This window comes from Phyllostomus discolor, chromosome 4 (genome assembly GCF_004126475.2).
Source record: "Phyllostomus discolor isolate MPI-MPIP mPhyDis1 chromosome 4, mPhyDis1.pri.v3, whole genome shotgun sequence".
Taxonomy (NCBI): Eukaryota; Metazoa; Chordata; class Mammalia; order Chiroptera; family Phyllostomidae; genus Phyllostomus; species Phyllostomus discolor.
Window position 1 is genome coordinate 6,335,697 of NC_040906.2, and position 14,051 is coordinate 6,349,747.

Sequence of the window (14,051 nt, forward strand, 5' to 3'; positions counted from 1 at the left end):
TAACAGCAGTGGTATCTGCAGGATTGGGAGGGCTCTGTGCATAAAGAAAAGGTTTTTGATTCTGAAAACAAGGTCACATGAGGTCGAGTTAAGACCCAGACAAGACCATCTACAGAAGCAGGTGGGCCCCCCTAACAGTCCAGCTGGATTGATGAGGAGACAAAAGAAAGTACTTGGGACATTTTCCCAGGTGGCAAGGAGCACTGACAACAGGGACCACTCCTGTTTTCAGGGAAATTCCCTGAACTATGGGGCCTGGAAACCTGGAAAGGAGGAGAGGCAGTGACTGAGGAGGGACACAGGGTAGGAGACTCAGGGAGGGGATGGGCTTCCTTAGCTTCACCAGGAGCTAGCATCCAATCAGTAGTGGGCTGAGTCCTCCAGCCTATGATATACTGTGGGGATAGAGGTTTGTCTCCGAGATGGTGTAGGGAGTCCAAACCTGAAAATTCAAGGGCAGGAACAAGCGAAGTGGCAGCAACAGCAACAACTGGGCTAGAGGATTAAGTCCTGCTGTACCCCTGTGGATGCAGGAATGAAGAGGGAGGGGCACCTGGACTTAAGTAGGAACACTCAGGCCCTGCCTCAATGTCCCCTTCGCGAGATGGTACATCAACCAGCAGGGCTCCCAGTCCTCCTGACCTCCCTTCTTCCTGGGGACACACTCAGGCTGGGAGTTCTGTGAAAGGTGAGTTTGCTCCCTGGCAGGTGTCCCTGGGCTCACCGTGATGGAGAGGCCAGGGCTCTGTGCTCCTCGGAGCTCAAGTGCACAGGGACAGCAGCCTCTGGGGTGGTGTGTGTGTAAGCAGTTGATTGGAGCAGTTAGAGGCCATGTGGGTAAATCCACTTCTGGGGTTGAGATTTGGGGGTTACTTTTGGCACACATCTAAGCCATGTCACTTGATCCAGATTTTACCAGGGAGAACACTGGAATTTTGAGGTTTCTCTATGACCTTCTCCTTTCTGGGATTACCCTCTGGCCCCCCAGACAGACTGGTTGCCTGACTTTGCTGACCAGGAAGAAGGTGGACTTTCTACCAAAGTGTTGACCACCCCACAAGCCTGAGGCTACTCTCAGAGTCTGGTGATAGTACACTAGCAACATCACATGTTTGTTGCTTGTGAGATTTGACTTCCTTGCAGAATTGTCCTGTTTTTGTTCACTTTCTTGAGTCTCAGGCATCATTCTCCAAATATTGCCCAGGGTTTCCAGCTGTTTTCTGCAAGAGGATGGCTCATTAGGAGCTCACTCCTACAGATCAGACGCAGAAAGCTTCGTCCTTGCATGTAAGCAGCAGATCTGCTGTGCCCATTCCCACGCTCAGCCCTCTTCTGGCTTCTGGAGACGCCAGTGGGCCCAGTGCCCCTGAGCCCCTGCCCACCAAGCAGGAGAGATGCTGCTGTGCAGAGCATCAGAGGCACATATTTGTTAGGAGAGACACAAGCCAGACTAGATACACTTTGTACTTCTGTGCTCATTGGAGCAGAAACACACAACTATTTAGAATGGTCTCCTTTATAAACAAAATAAGACAGCCAAAAATAAGTCTGGTGAAAAAACATGGTTTATTCTAGAATTTCAGTTGGAGTGAATACTTGAAAACCACCCATAAGGATGAGACAGATAAGTTGCTGCTGAGAAGCCTAACAATATGCGTTCTTTGCTAAGGAAGAGATTGAATAAGGATTATCAAATTGGTTTTAGCTTGAAGGATTTATTTATACAGCCATCTCTTTCCAGGGGTTTCAGGCCACAGTCTTCCTTCTACCTCCTTCTGCTCTCACTGCCTGTGCATGTAACCAGGAAATGAAAACACCCAAGTGTGTGTGTGAGTGACACTTTGGCCTATTAGGAAACACAGACACAGAGCTCAGTCCCTGCACTCTGACGCGGGCCTTTGTCAAGACTTGCGGGGACATCTCCCCACCCAGTTTACACAGAGACAATCAGAGAATACCAGGTCCCCTCCTCTCAGACAGAAGGTGCTTCTCTCCAGCAAAGCAGAGCAGCATGTGAGCTGACACCCAGAGGAGCCCCTCTGGGAGGCTTGGGTGATGGGTCTTTACCAAGAGCCTCCGGACCTCAGGAGCTCCAGGTCCTGCAGCCACACACCCCTACCCCCCACCCCAGGAAACACCAGAGCTGAGCTCCCCAGCATCTCAGCAAACAGCCCACATCTGAGACTAGGTAAATGGGACAGACAAGTATGACAACTTACTGACCTTTCTTGTTCTTGGCTGTCCAGAGGGGTCAGGCAGACACTCTCCCTTCTAACATGATGACCACTCAGCCTTTATCTCCACAGCACAGGGCAATGGGAGCACAGTCAACCTGCTCCATTGAAAAGACTCCAGGATCTGCAGCTCCTCTGACTGGCCTGGGACTGTCCCAATTTTCCTGTTAGGCAGCATGGACTACCTATGGGTTCCTCTGGGTGGGTGTCACCAGTCAGTCATGTTTTCTCTGGCCATCCAGCCCCCTATGCCCAGTTTCTTTAGGTGGACAACTTATACTGTTTGTGTGAGGTGTGAAGGGGCCGTTAGTGTAGACACTGGCCCCTTAGCAAGCCTGGCCAGCCAGGTTGTTTTGGGACATTGGATTCAAAAGTGAACTTTGCTAAGAGGTTAAAAACAGTTGGAAAACACTTCATCAATGGCACATTGGTCTGCAAGTATTATCTCCCTTTTCGTAGATTGTCTTTTCATTTTGTTGATTATTTGTTGTTGTTGTCATCATTCAGAAGTTTTTTAGTTTGATGTCATCCCAATTGATTATTTTGACTTCTGTTGCTTGTGCTTTTGGTGTCACATATGTAAAATCACTGTCAGGACCAACATCAAAACCCTTTCCCCTAATTTTCTTCTAGGAGTCTTATGGTTTCAGGTCTTACATTTACATCTTTAACCCATTTTGCATTAATTTATCTTAGTAGTGTAAGATGGAGTCCAATTTCATTCTTTTTCATATGACTATCTACTTTTCCTCACATCATTTACTGAAGAGACTGTCCTGTCCCCATTGAATACTCTGGCTCTGTCATCAAATATTAGTTAACTGGATATACATGAATTAATTTCTAGGCTCTCAATTCATTTGCATTTGTCTATGTGTTGTTTTAATACCAGGACCATACTATTTTGCTTACTAGAGTTTTGTAATATAGTTTGAATCAGGAAATGTGATGCCTACAGCTTTGCTTGGCATTCTCAAAATCCCTTTGACTATTCTGGATCTGATGTGGCTCATAAGAATTTTAAGATTTTTTTATTACTGTAAAGTGATCCATTGGAATCATGATAGGGATTGCATTTCAATGTATTTGTGAATTTCCCAACTTTCTTCTTGTTACTGATTTCTAGTTTTATAACATCATGGTTGGAAAAGACTCAATATAATTTTTGTCTTCTTGAATGTGTTGAGATTTATTTGTTGCCTAACATATAATTTATCCCAGAAGATGTTTGTGTCTCCTTGAGGAAAATGTGTATTCTGTTACTGTTGTTTGAAATCTTCTGTATATATCTCTTAGGTATTTGGGCTGTAGTGTTGTTCATATCTGCTGTTTTCTTATTAATTCTCAATGATCTAGCCACTGTTGACAGTGGGGTATTAAACTTCTCCACTATTATTCATTCTGTTATTATTTTTTTTGTACAGACATTGTTCCTGGCTTTCTTACTGTCCTCTTTTGTGATTTGCTCATTTGTGGCAATATTCTTTGTCTCATATATCATAATCTTTGGAGTATGTGCTACAGGTTTTTGCTTTGTGGTTAACATGATGCTTAATAAAATATCATGTATTTGTAATTTTTATTTTAAGCTGATAACAACTTGTATTTGATAACATAAAGAAACTTTATAGTTTTACTTCTCCCCACTTATATTTAAGATTATAGAGGTCAGAATTTACTTTTCTTATCCTCAACTGAGGATATGTCAATTGACATGAGGAGGGGGCAGAGAGAGAGAAAGAAAGAGATGTGGGATAGAAACAATGAGGTGAGAGAGAAACGTCAATCTGTAGCCTCTCGTATGTACCCTTACTGTGACCAAACCTGCAACATAGGCATCTGCCCTGGCGGGGGGAACCAAACCTGCAACTTTTTCCATTCATGGCATGATGTTTCAACCAACTGAATCACACAAGTCAAGGCTACATCTTTTTAATATTGTCTATCCAATAATGAATTATTATAGTTATGGATATTTTTAATACAGTTGTGTTTTTAACTTTTAAAGTATAGTTGTAATGGATTATATAACACCATTACAATATCAGAGAATCTGACTTCAACTGTATATTTACAGTCACAGGAAGTTTTATTCACTGATACGTTTTTATGACGTTGATTAACATCCTTTTATTTTAGCTTGAAGGAAGCCCTTTAACTTTTCTCATAAGACAGGTCTACTGGTGATGAATGCCTTCAGTTTCAGTTTGTTTGGGAAAGTCGACTTCTCCTTTATTTCCTAAGGACAACTTTGCTGGGTACTATATTTAGTTGATGGATTTTTCTTTCCGTGTATTGCATATATCATTCCTCTTTCTCCTGCCTGAAAATTTCTATTGAGAAATCCACTAATGTTCTTATGCGAGTTTTTCGCATGCGATAAGTCACCTTTGTCTCGCTACCTTTAAAATCCTTTCTTTGTCTTTGATTTTGGACAATTTACTTCAAAGCGTGTCTGGATTGCCCTTTTCAGTTTCTCCCTATTGGGTCTATTGGGCTTCACGGAGCCGAAAGTCCATTTTGCTCCATGCATGGTAAATTTTCCACCATTATTGTTTTAAACACACTTTACATTTCTTTTACTCTTCTCCTGGGATTCCCATAATGCTAATATTGCTAATATAGTTTTCTTATTAATGTCTCATAAGTCCTGTAGGCATTTTTCACTGTTTTAGTTCTTTGGCTTGCTCCTCTGACTGCATAATTTTAATTAACCTTTCTTCTAGTTCCTTGACCCTTTCCCCTGCTTGACTGAGTCTGCTGTTACAGCTTACTATTAAGTACTTCCGTGCATTTAATGTTTGCTTCAATGTAGGATTTTTGGTGTTGTTTGTAATTTCTTCTTTTTGTTAAATTTCTCATTTTTTCATTTAGTTAGCTGTCTGTGGGATCTTGTACTTCATTAACTTCTTTAAGAGGATTCTTCTAAATTTTTTGTCAGACAGTTTATAGATTTCCATGTTTTAGGGTAGTTATTAGAGTTTATTAGTTTTCTTTTGTACTGCCATATTTACCCAAAATTTCATTCCTCTGTTGGTATCAGTGCATATAAGTAAGCAGTCTCCTCTTCCCAAATTTACAGACTTGCTTCTTCAGGAAAATGGTTTCATTAGTCAGCTCAGTTTGGAACACAGGACAGGGGAGATGATAAGATCCATAGGGAGGTGGGGAATATTATCAGGGTCTTTGTTGGGAAGGCCATAGCCTGTGCTCTGAGGGTGGTGACTGGAAGCTGGCTGAGCTGTGTTTTGGTGGCTCTGCTGATTGGGCTCCCTGATGAAGTCAGGCTGCTCGCTGTGCTCTGAGGCTAGATGGGCTTAGCAATCACCTATATTTGGGTGACGTTTCAGATTGTTTCATGGTATGGTGGTGCCTTGTAGGACTCTGAAAATGGTCAGGATTACAAGCTGGGCTTTACAATGGCTCCTGTGTGGGTGGAGTTTCAGACCATGTTCCCTAGCTTGATGGTGTCTCTAGCTGGATTTCATGTTCAGTTGAAGCAACAAGGAGAGCTTCATAGTCATAGTGGGCGTTGGAATGTAATCTGAGATCTGGTGAGGCCAGTAGTTGTTTCCTGAAGTTGGCCAGGTTACAGGCTGGGCTACAAAATAAGTTACCATAAATTGCTAGCTGTGCTCTGCTGTTGCATGTGGTTATTGGCAAGATTCTCTAGTTGGGGGAGGCCTCCAGCTCCATCCTGCAGTTGGGTGGGGATAAAGACTGTTACACAGCTGGGCAGAATCACTCTCCTGGCTCCCTCATTGGATGGGTGATAAACTGTGCTCTATGATTGTGTGGGCTCATTGACTAGCTCCATGAATGGGTGAGGCCACAGTCTGTGTTAGTCAATTGGACAGGGTCATAGCCTGGGCTGTCTTGCTAGAAAGAATTATAGACCTGGCTCCATATATCAGCTGAACCATAGGCTTGTTGTCAGGGCTGCCAGGGTTCTCTGGCAAAGCCTTCAAAATGGCCAGGACTAGAACTATACTCAACAGTTGAGTGGGCCTGCAAATGTGCTTGTCTGATTGGCCAGGGTAGTAGAATGGGCTCTATGGTTGGTACAGTGTGACTAGGGACCCAATTCAGGTAAAACTGCCAAGTGAGCTCTCGGGTCAGACGGTATGAGTAGCTCTGATCTTCAGAAGAGCAGACCACTAGTTGGGCTCTCTATTTAGGGACTTCTACAATCAGGATGCAGTCCACCCAGGCCTGAATTCTGGGTGATAAAAGGCTCCCCTTTGCTTACATTTCTATTAGTCATCTAGTAGTCAGCAATCACCTAGCTTTTTGCCTAAGCCAGACTGCTGAATCACATGGACATGTAATGGGGATTACAACCCTTGCATCTTTAAATCTTTGCAGGTGGCACCAACCTATGTCATTCCCTCCTTTTCCAGGATACGATATTGCCTTCAACTTACTATTTTCACCAGAGAATACTTCAGTTTCAGAGCCTTCCCTAGAACAGTTGTTATTTCCTAGGTTAAGAAATTATAGGGTAAAAAACCAGGTTGGCCTACTGCTATGTGTGTCCTTATTATACATTTGAAATCTTGGGAGATGACTGCTGGGTGGTTCCATGGATTGAGTAGACTCACTGTTAGATGGACATTACCTTACTTTCATAAATGTCTTCTAACAGGGGCCGTTATGATGTTTTGGGTTGCTAGATATCAACTGAGACACTGTATTAAAAACTCTTAATATTTCTGTGTATTTTCTTTGTCATGCATTTGGTTATTTGAATAATTTGCCATAGGTCTCCTTGGTGGAGAACTCAGGGAATTATTACTGTGTACAATCTGCACACTCCTTTTGTGTGAGAACTGCCCTCATTTCCATCCACAGACTATGGGGCAAGTATTGGCCTAGTCCATGCCTAGGACTAGTTTGCTAAGACCATTGTGTTAAGGTGGGTTCCCTAAAAGCAAAGCCTGAGATAAAGTCTCTTGAATAAGTAATTTACTGTGAGAATTCTCTCAGGAGGAAGAGGGCAAGGGAAGCAGGATACCATGGAGGGGAAAGCTAAGTAAGGATGTGCTCACAGCTGGACAATAGCTCTAGCCTGAATCCCTGGGGGCATGGGAACACAATCACTGCACATAGTTGGTTCAACCTTGGGGATGGGGACCAACCCCCAGGTCAAACAGATGTAACTTTCAGGTGATTATGGCTTCATTTGCCCAAAGCAACACCCTGGGGAGAGGTGGCATGGCAGCCAACCCACATAGTTGCCAGGGCATAAGAAATCTGCCTGATGGTGAAAGACAAATACCATATGATCTTACCTTTAACTGGAACCTAATCAACAAAAGGAACAAGCAAGCAAAACATAACCAAACACACTGAAATTGAGAACAGGCTGACAGTGACCAGAAGGGAGAGGGGAAGGGATAATGGGAGAAAAGGGTGAAGGTTTTACAGGAACAACTATAAAGGACACATGGACAATAACAAGGCAGGGTGGAAACAGGGGAAGGAAGTGGGGGAGCTGGGGTGGTGGAAACGGATGGGGGAGAGGAAGAATCCTGTACTTGAACAACAATGGAAAAAAAAAAAGAAATCTGCCTGAAAGTAGGACTTTTCAGGATGTGAACAGCATCAACTACATCAGTACACTGTTCTAATTTGTTTCCTGAATAGCAAACTGTTTTTTGAAAGTCTTCTTAAAATCATCCTTAGTGAATTCTGCATCACTGCACTAGAAAAAAAACAAAGATAATAACACTCATTATCAGTGTCCTTAGATACCTTACAACTGACAATGATCAGGACTCTTAACCAGGTTAAGTCTAAAAACACATGCAGCTAAGAGTAACTTGTTTCCTAAGAGCGTGATTACTTCTAGCTGACTAGACAGAAATGGGAAATCATTACTACACTGAAGGACTCTTACTCATTAGGTTTGGGTTGTCTCTTTCAGTAAGAATTAGAAAAGTAATCTAAGATCTCAGTAACAATCAAATATCACAGATGTCTATGAACAACCAGTAACCTTCCCTTTACCTTGTCACTTCTATTCCCCTCTTGAGTCCCCTGTTAAGTATATAGTCCATTCACATGCAAAGGACTCTGCAGTTTGGGATCCCTGAGAGTTCTGAGTGAGTATATTTGGGGAGAGGCAAGAACAACAGTATGACTTTACCACAAAATCTTCTTCTTAGGTTTGGAGCAGGGAGGAAGTGACTGTTCTCTGTGGGCATCTGACACCTTTTCAGAGGGGAAGGAGCCCTCAGGGGCTAGGGTTCTGGCTGCAGAGAAACCTTCTGACTCACTGTTACTCTCCCTGCTGAGCTTAAATCCTGAATTTAAAAACCTACTCACTTCCTGAACCCTTGCTTATGTGGCCTTTCGTACGATGAGAGAAACTCTAAAATTTCCCAGCACCAGGAAATGAAGGCAGAGTAACTTAATAGAAGGAAAATGAAATGGAAACAGGGGGGCACTTACACTGGGGATAGTAAAGAATTCGTTCATGGCCTGCACAAAATGTTCCACATAGGGGTAGTCTCCCTTATTTAGTTTCTCCTTGATTTTGTCCAACTTCCTAAGTTTCTCTAGGCATCGAGAAGCCTCTTCAACCTGGTGAGAAATATATCAATAAGAGAGTTACTGACGTAGTGCAATGGCTGCCTTCTGTGGATTCCCATCAAATCCAGCAGAAATCCAAGGTGAAGATAAAGGCAGCTCATGCTCTCCCTCCCAGGGGCCTCAGATCACATATCGCACAAGTGCCCGTGTCAAAGTCAGGTAATATCATGGTGGCCTGTATTGATGGTTTGTTGTTGTTACTCACATAATTTTCATGTGGAATATTTGGGAAAACTTTGCTCTCTAAAGGGCCATAGACATTTAAGAGGAGGAATGCACATTTCTGCAAAAGAAAAAGGCAGTGAATTAAAAAGAGCTTGGAGAGAATGAGCCCATAGGCATGCCCAGACACACGCATGCATACGCCAGTCTTCTAAAAGTTTCCCCAAAATGGTATTGCTCTTGGACACTAACAGGTAATGGCTGAGTATTTTCCTGCAAACAGGTCTGGTGAGTTTTCAGCATGGCTGAGGCGCTATCAGAAAACTAGGTACCATTTGGCATCCACCCCCTCATCCTGTGATTGACTGACTTCTTACATGTGAGGAGAAAGGAGAATGCTTAGGGTTCAAATTCAACTTACCAGCTTCTCTTCAGGCCCCATAACCTTCACCAGGACTTCAGATTCCCTGTAATGGTGCTGTCTTGGAGGATTTCCTATTGTGCAGTATGTACACTTCCAAGCATTCCTGAGATGTCAGATATAAATGAGCAAGGAAAGGACCAGAAACAGTCACTATCACTATGGCTACCACTGTTCTCCTTTCACAAATGACCAGTAGGCAGACCAGGGGATGGATACACTTCTCAGGCTCTCTACAATTTTTATGTGATGACCCTCCTCCCATAGAGGGTAGTCACAGGGGGTAAGTGGGTGGAGGGCAGTGTCCTGGTGAGTGGTGGGTTCTTCTTTCCCCATCTGAGCTGCTGAGAGCACCAGAAACCCTACCCACCAGGCCAGAGTGTTTGAAACTGTGCCCTAACTCCTGGAGGCCTCAGGCCTCCATTAGCCTGTTGAGAACATGCAAAATGAGGAAACCAGACCATGTATCCTTCCTTTTCTAAATAAACACAAAACACAAAGAGGTGGCATTTCCACTTCTATAAACAGGGGTCTGTGCTGGGAGAGTTCTGGAAAGGACAGTGACATTATGAAGGCAAAGGACCCAGCCATCGGCCTCAGCCTCCCAGAGGCTAGAGAACGTTTCCCTCCTGCTGCCAGCATCTTTCAGCAGCTCCTGGGATCATACTGCTGAGCCCAGCTCTGTCCCCATCAGGACACAAGGAAGAATCCCACAGGGGGAGTAAGCATTGCAGGAAGAAGGGTCTATAAAATGAGAGAAGGGGTCTGCATCTCACAAACCTTCTAATCCCCACAGGTGGGAGGTGACAGCCCTCATGAAAGACTCTGGGACAAGTAGCACAGCCAACGAGCTTTCCTCCATCCTGGCAGATCACACATTTGCCTGAGTTTTCCACCTAGAAGATAAAACAATGATCACATCCCCATGAGCTTCTCACAACCAGCACTGTGGGAATCTAGGACTCATGGCCTTTGTGCAAACCTTCAGGGACTCCTCTGTGTTTCACTGAGCTAGCTGTGAAAGGAGAGCACAAATTGAGGGTTTCAGAAGAAAGATTCTTGTTCTGCTGTGAAGTTCAAGAGAAGCTTTTGTGACCAGACTGGAGAAGTTTTTTCCTGTTAAACCAGAGATCCTAACACAGAACCATAGGCAACAAAACAAGAGGATGATTTCATAAGAATCTGAATCATCTCATTACCTTGCAGATAGAACAAGGTTCTGAAATAAAGTGTTAAATCCATTTGCATACACCACAGTGACTAACATTACTGTTGGAAAAGGGGTATGTTGAGAAACTAATGAGATGGGATAAACTTTTGAGAAAGCACTGCATCCTGTATTCTTGGCTGTAGGCTTCCATGGGTTGAATAGACTATTAGGGCTTCCTGGACTGTACATTCAGTGCCCAGAGGGACCCAGAACCTGTGGCACTGCCTTTGGGTCAGAAAGACCATGACACAGATAGCCAGGTGGTACCTGGGAGGATGGAGGCCTTTGGCTCTAGAAGCCTGAGGAAAATGCCCCATGACTCAGCTTGGCATGTAAGGTGTGGAGGCTCCATCTCTGTGTGGCCAGGCAGTAACAATTGCATTGTTGCATAAACAATGTGAAGGTCCTCTTCCCCCCACGAAAGTACTCAGCTGAAACTGTATTGTTACCTGTCTCAATATAAATAACTACATTTCATTTTATTTGGAGAAGATAAAATTTGACAGCATTTGCATCCAAGTCTTGTAGTACAACTCCTTCCCATTAAACCCAATTAAATTTATAGAGCAGATATGAAGATACACTGTATTATATACAAACACGTGTGTTCATGACAAAGAACTGGCCTGTGGCTGAGCCCTTTGTTAATGAAGGAAACACAGTGTAAGGAATAATATTAAAGCTCACTGTCAGGTGCTGCTGTGACATCTGGTAACATTGAGATGGTCTTAGAGGGCCTGTCTGCATGTGCCTCTACCCACCCTGCTTTCCTGGACAGGGTCCCACAGCTAAATAATGCTCCTTGTCAAGGGACTACCACTGACCTGCCCATGTTGGAATATCAGGTTTCAGTTGTCTGTCTGCCATGGAATTTTTCACATAGACCAGCCACAGCCTCCTATGGACACATGGGATCCCCCTCACCCTCCCAGCCCCTGGTGTCTACTCAGTTACACAGGGCAACCCCGCTGAGGCCTGTGGGTCTGTCTCTGCCCTTCTTCCTCGGTCTGGGAGTAAAAGTGACTAATAACACCAGTCAACCCATCTGTGCAGTGACAAATGCCATTACTTCCCATCTCTCAAATACTGGTGGACATCCCACCCTCATCAACAGGATGAACAGGAGCTGATTACAACAACAACAAAAAAAAACACTTTGTAGTATGCTTCTTTAAATGAAAAGTCAGTAATTACATATGAGTGTGGAACAATCAGGAATGATATGAGCCCCTTTTGCTTTCCTGGTTCTGTCTTCTGAGAAAACCCAGGTAGTTTAAGAATCACTTGAGGGTTGTTCTATCCCAGATAGAAACATCCTATCTATCCCGTGGTCTACTGGAGAAATTCCTCCCCTCCTGTGACCATCTGAGGTAACACAAATGTGATTGGTTTGGGGGCTGGCCCCCACATTGATGAGTGCTGGGTGGAGGGAAGTGGGCTGTTGAGGAGCAGGAGGAGGCAGGGATGACAGCATCCACCCTTGTCTACTGTGACTCCTGCTTTCTCCAAACACATGCATTCTGTGCCATCTTTCTCCTGGGGTTACTCCCTCAGACTCACTGCTGTATCTATCACTTTCCCTTGCCATCCTTGTCCTCCTCCAACATTTAGACAGAATCCCTCAGGTTCCCATCATTGGCCATTCAAATGGCCCCAGATGATCAAATCACTCTCAAAGCTGCAGTTCTATTGCTATGTCTCCAGCTACCAGCTGTCCAGCCTGTCTCCTGCCTTTGTACACATCCCTGTGTTCACCCAGCATCTTCTCCTGGGCCCTTGGATCACACCCCAAACTCATGCAGTCAAAACTGAATGTATTCTTTTGTCCCCATATCCACTACCTGTTCTTTCTTGATGCTTCCATTTCATAAAACTACACCTTCCACAGAAAACCTGAGAATCCAACCTGGGTCTATACACTTTTTCTTATTGCAAATAAAAATTATCCCCACTCCTTCTCACAGTAATTTTTAAGTTTCCAGTGTTGGTTCCATTGTCTCTGCAGGATCCTTGGCAAACAGGGATGCTGAAACCCTAATGAACCAAACAACCACAATACACAAAGAATAGAAGGGTCCTTCTTGAAGCCAGTGGGCACAGTAAGAGTAATTTGGTACACAGCCATGTTATTTCTCTTAATGTAGGAAGAAATAAAGATAAAAAGCCACTAAGATTTATTTTGAATCCTGTTCAGGGATTTGGGATAAATAGTCTTAACTTGAGGGAATCAGGATCCTGGTTATTTCTTTTAATTTAAAAAATATCCATGAATGAGAAAGTGCAAGTACCAAGGATGTTGGGAACCACCCTGCCTGGTGTCAGAAGCTGTAAGCTCCCCATGGCTAAGGCTGAGTGAGTGACCTTTCAGACCATAAGCCACTAAGGAGACAAAGCTTATCTCCCTGGGAAGAGCCCTGCTTCTGCTCCTTTTTCTTCACCCTGCCTGGCCCCCAATGCTTGGTCAGTTAGCCAATGATGGGTAAGATTTCCCAAGGGGGAAACAATCTAAGACTGGCACGATCACAGGTAGGACCCAGGGAAGTACTTGGGGGGCTATAGCAAAAGGGGGTGATGGACCCTCACCCCTCAGCTTTGACATAGCCTGAATTCTCATCCTGCCTGCAAGAATTCTCCTAATCTCTTGGCTGCCTCACTTCCCCTGCTTGACTTAAGCTTGAAACAATGCTGGTGGTGGGTGCCACCCTATGCTGAAAAGAAAGGGTTCCCAGGTGATCAAGCTAAAGAAAGAATACATAAAATCCTGTGAAACCTGCTTTGCTAAGAATGTTCTCGATTAAATGATAAGGGTCCAAGCAGGAAATGATTTTGTTCCCCAAAGTTTTGTAGCCCTTTACCTATCTGACCCTGACTCAAAATAAACCCTTGTAGTTCTTTGTATGCTATCTGTTGTTTGATCCTTACTGCCTGACAATGATTAATGAACTTTACCTGTATTCTTGTATAAATTGAACCCAATAAAATCTTGTCAAGGGAAGGGTTGGCACACTCTCCTCTTGAAAGAGTAGCCATGCCATCCATTTGCCTCCACAGGACTCAGGAGTCCATGTGAATTTTTCTCGTATCTCACCCATAATGCTGCAGAGACTGCAGGCCAGTATATGTGTCACCAAGGGACATCTTGTCAAGAGCTTCCATTCCGTGTTCTGGGAGAATCCTGAATCACATACACAGTGGAGACTGAGACTGCTCCAGCATGGAGGCCTGAGACAATTTCCTTCTCTTCACTGTAGGGACTCACAGTCCCTCTCATTCTCCAGAAAGTGGCAACCCTCTTCCCAGAAAGACAAGGAAATAACAAACATAACCAGTGCATAAGAATCTTGCATCCCCAATCTTTTAATCAAGACCAGACTCTTATCCCTTTGGCTCTTTGTTTCTTAGCCCATCTGCACACTTGAATTGTCAGAGG

The 14,051-nt window shown here is 44.0% G+C and overlaps 1 protein-coding gene across 1 annotated transcript in view; it reads right to left on the minus strand.

Annotated features, from left to right (window-relative positions):
- Positions 1–7,743: 7,743 nt before the first annotated feature.
- LOC114494158 (nuclear body protein SP140-like protein) overlaps positions 7,744–14,051 on the minus strand; it is a 53,267-nt gene continuing 46,959 nt past the window's right edge. Inside the window, exons 11-15 of the mRNA XM_036025007.1 lie at positions 10,192–10,307; positions 9,412–9,517; positions 9,034–9,111; positions 8,688–8,819; positions 7,744–7,938 (exon numbers count right to left, since the gene is read on the minus strand). Coding sequence (XP_035880900.1) covers positions 7,861–7,938; positions 8,688–8,819; positions 9,034–9,111; positions 9,412–9,517; positions 10,192–10,307 — 510 coding nt within the window. The 3' untranslated portion in view covers positions 7,744–7,860. The remainder of the gene's footprint in view (positions 7,939–8,687; positions 8,820–9,033; positions 9,112–9,411; positions 9,518–10,191; positions 10,308–14,051) is intronic.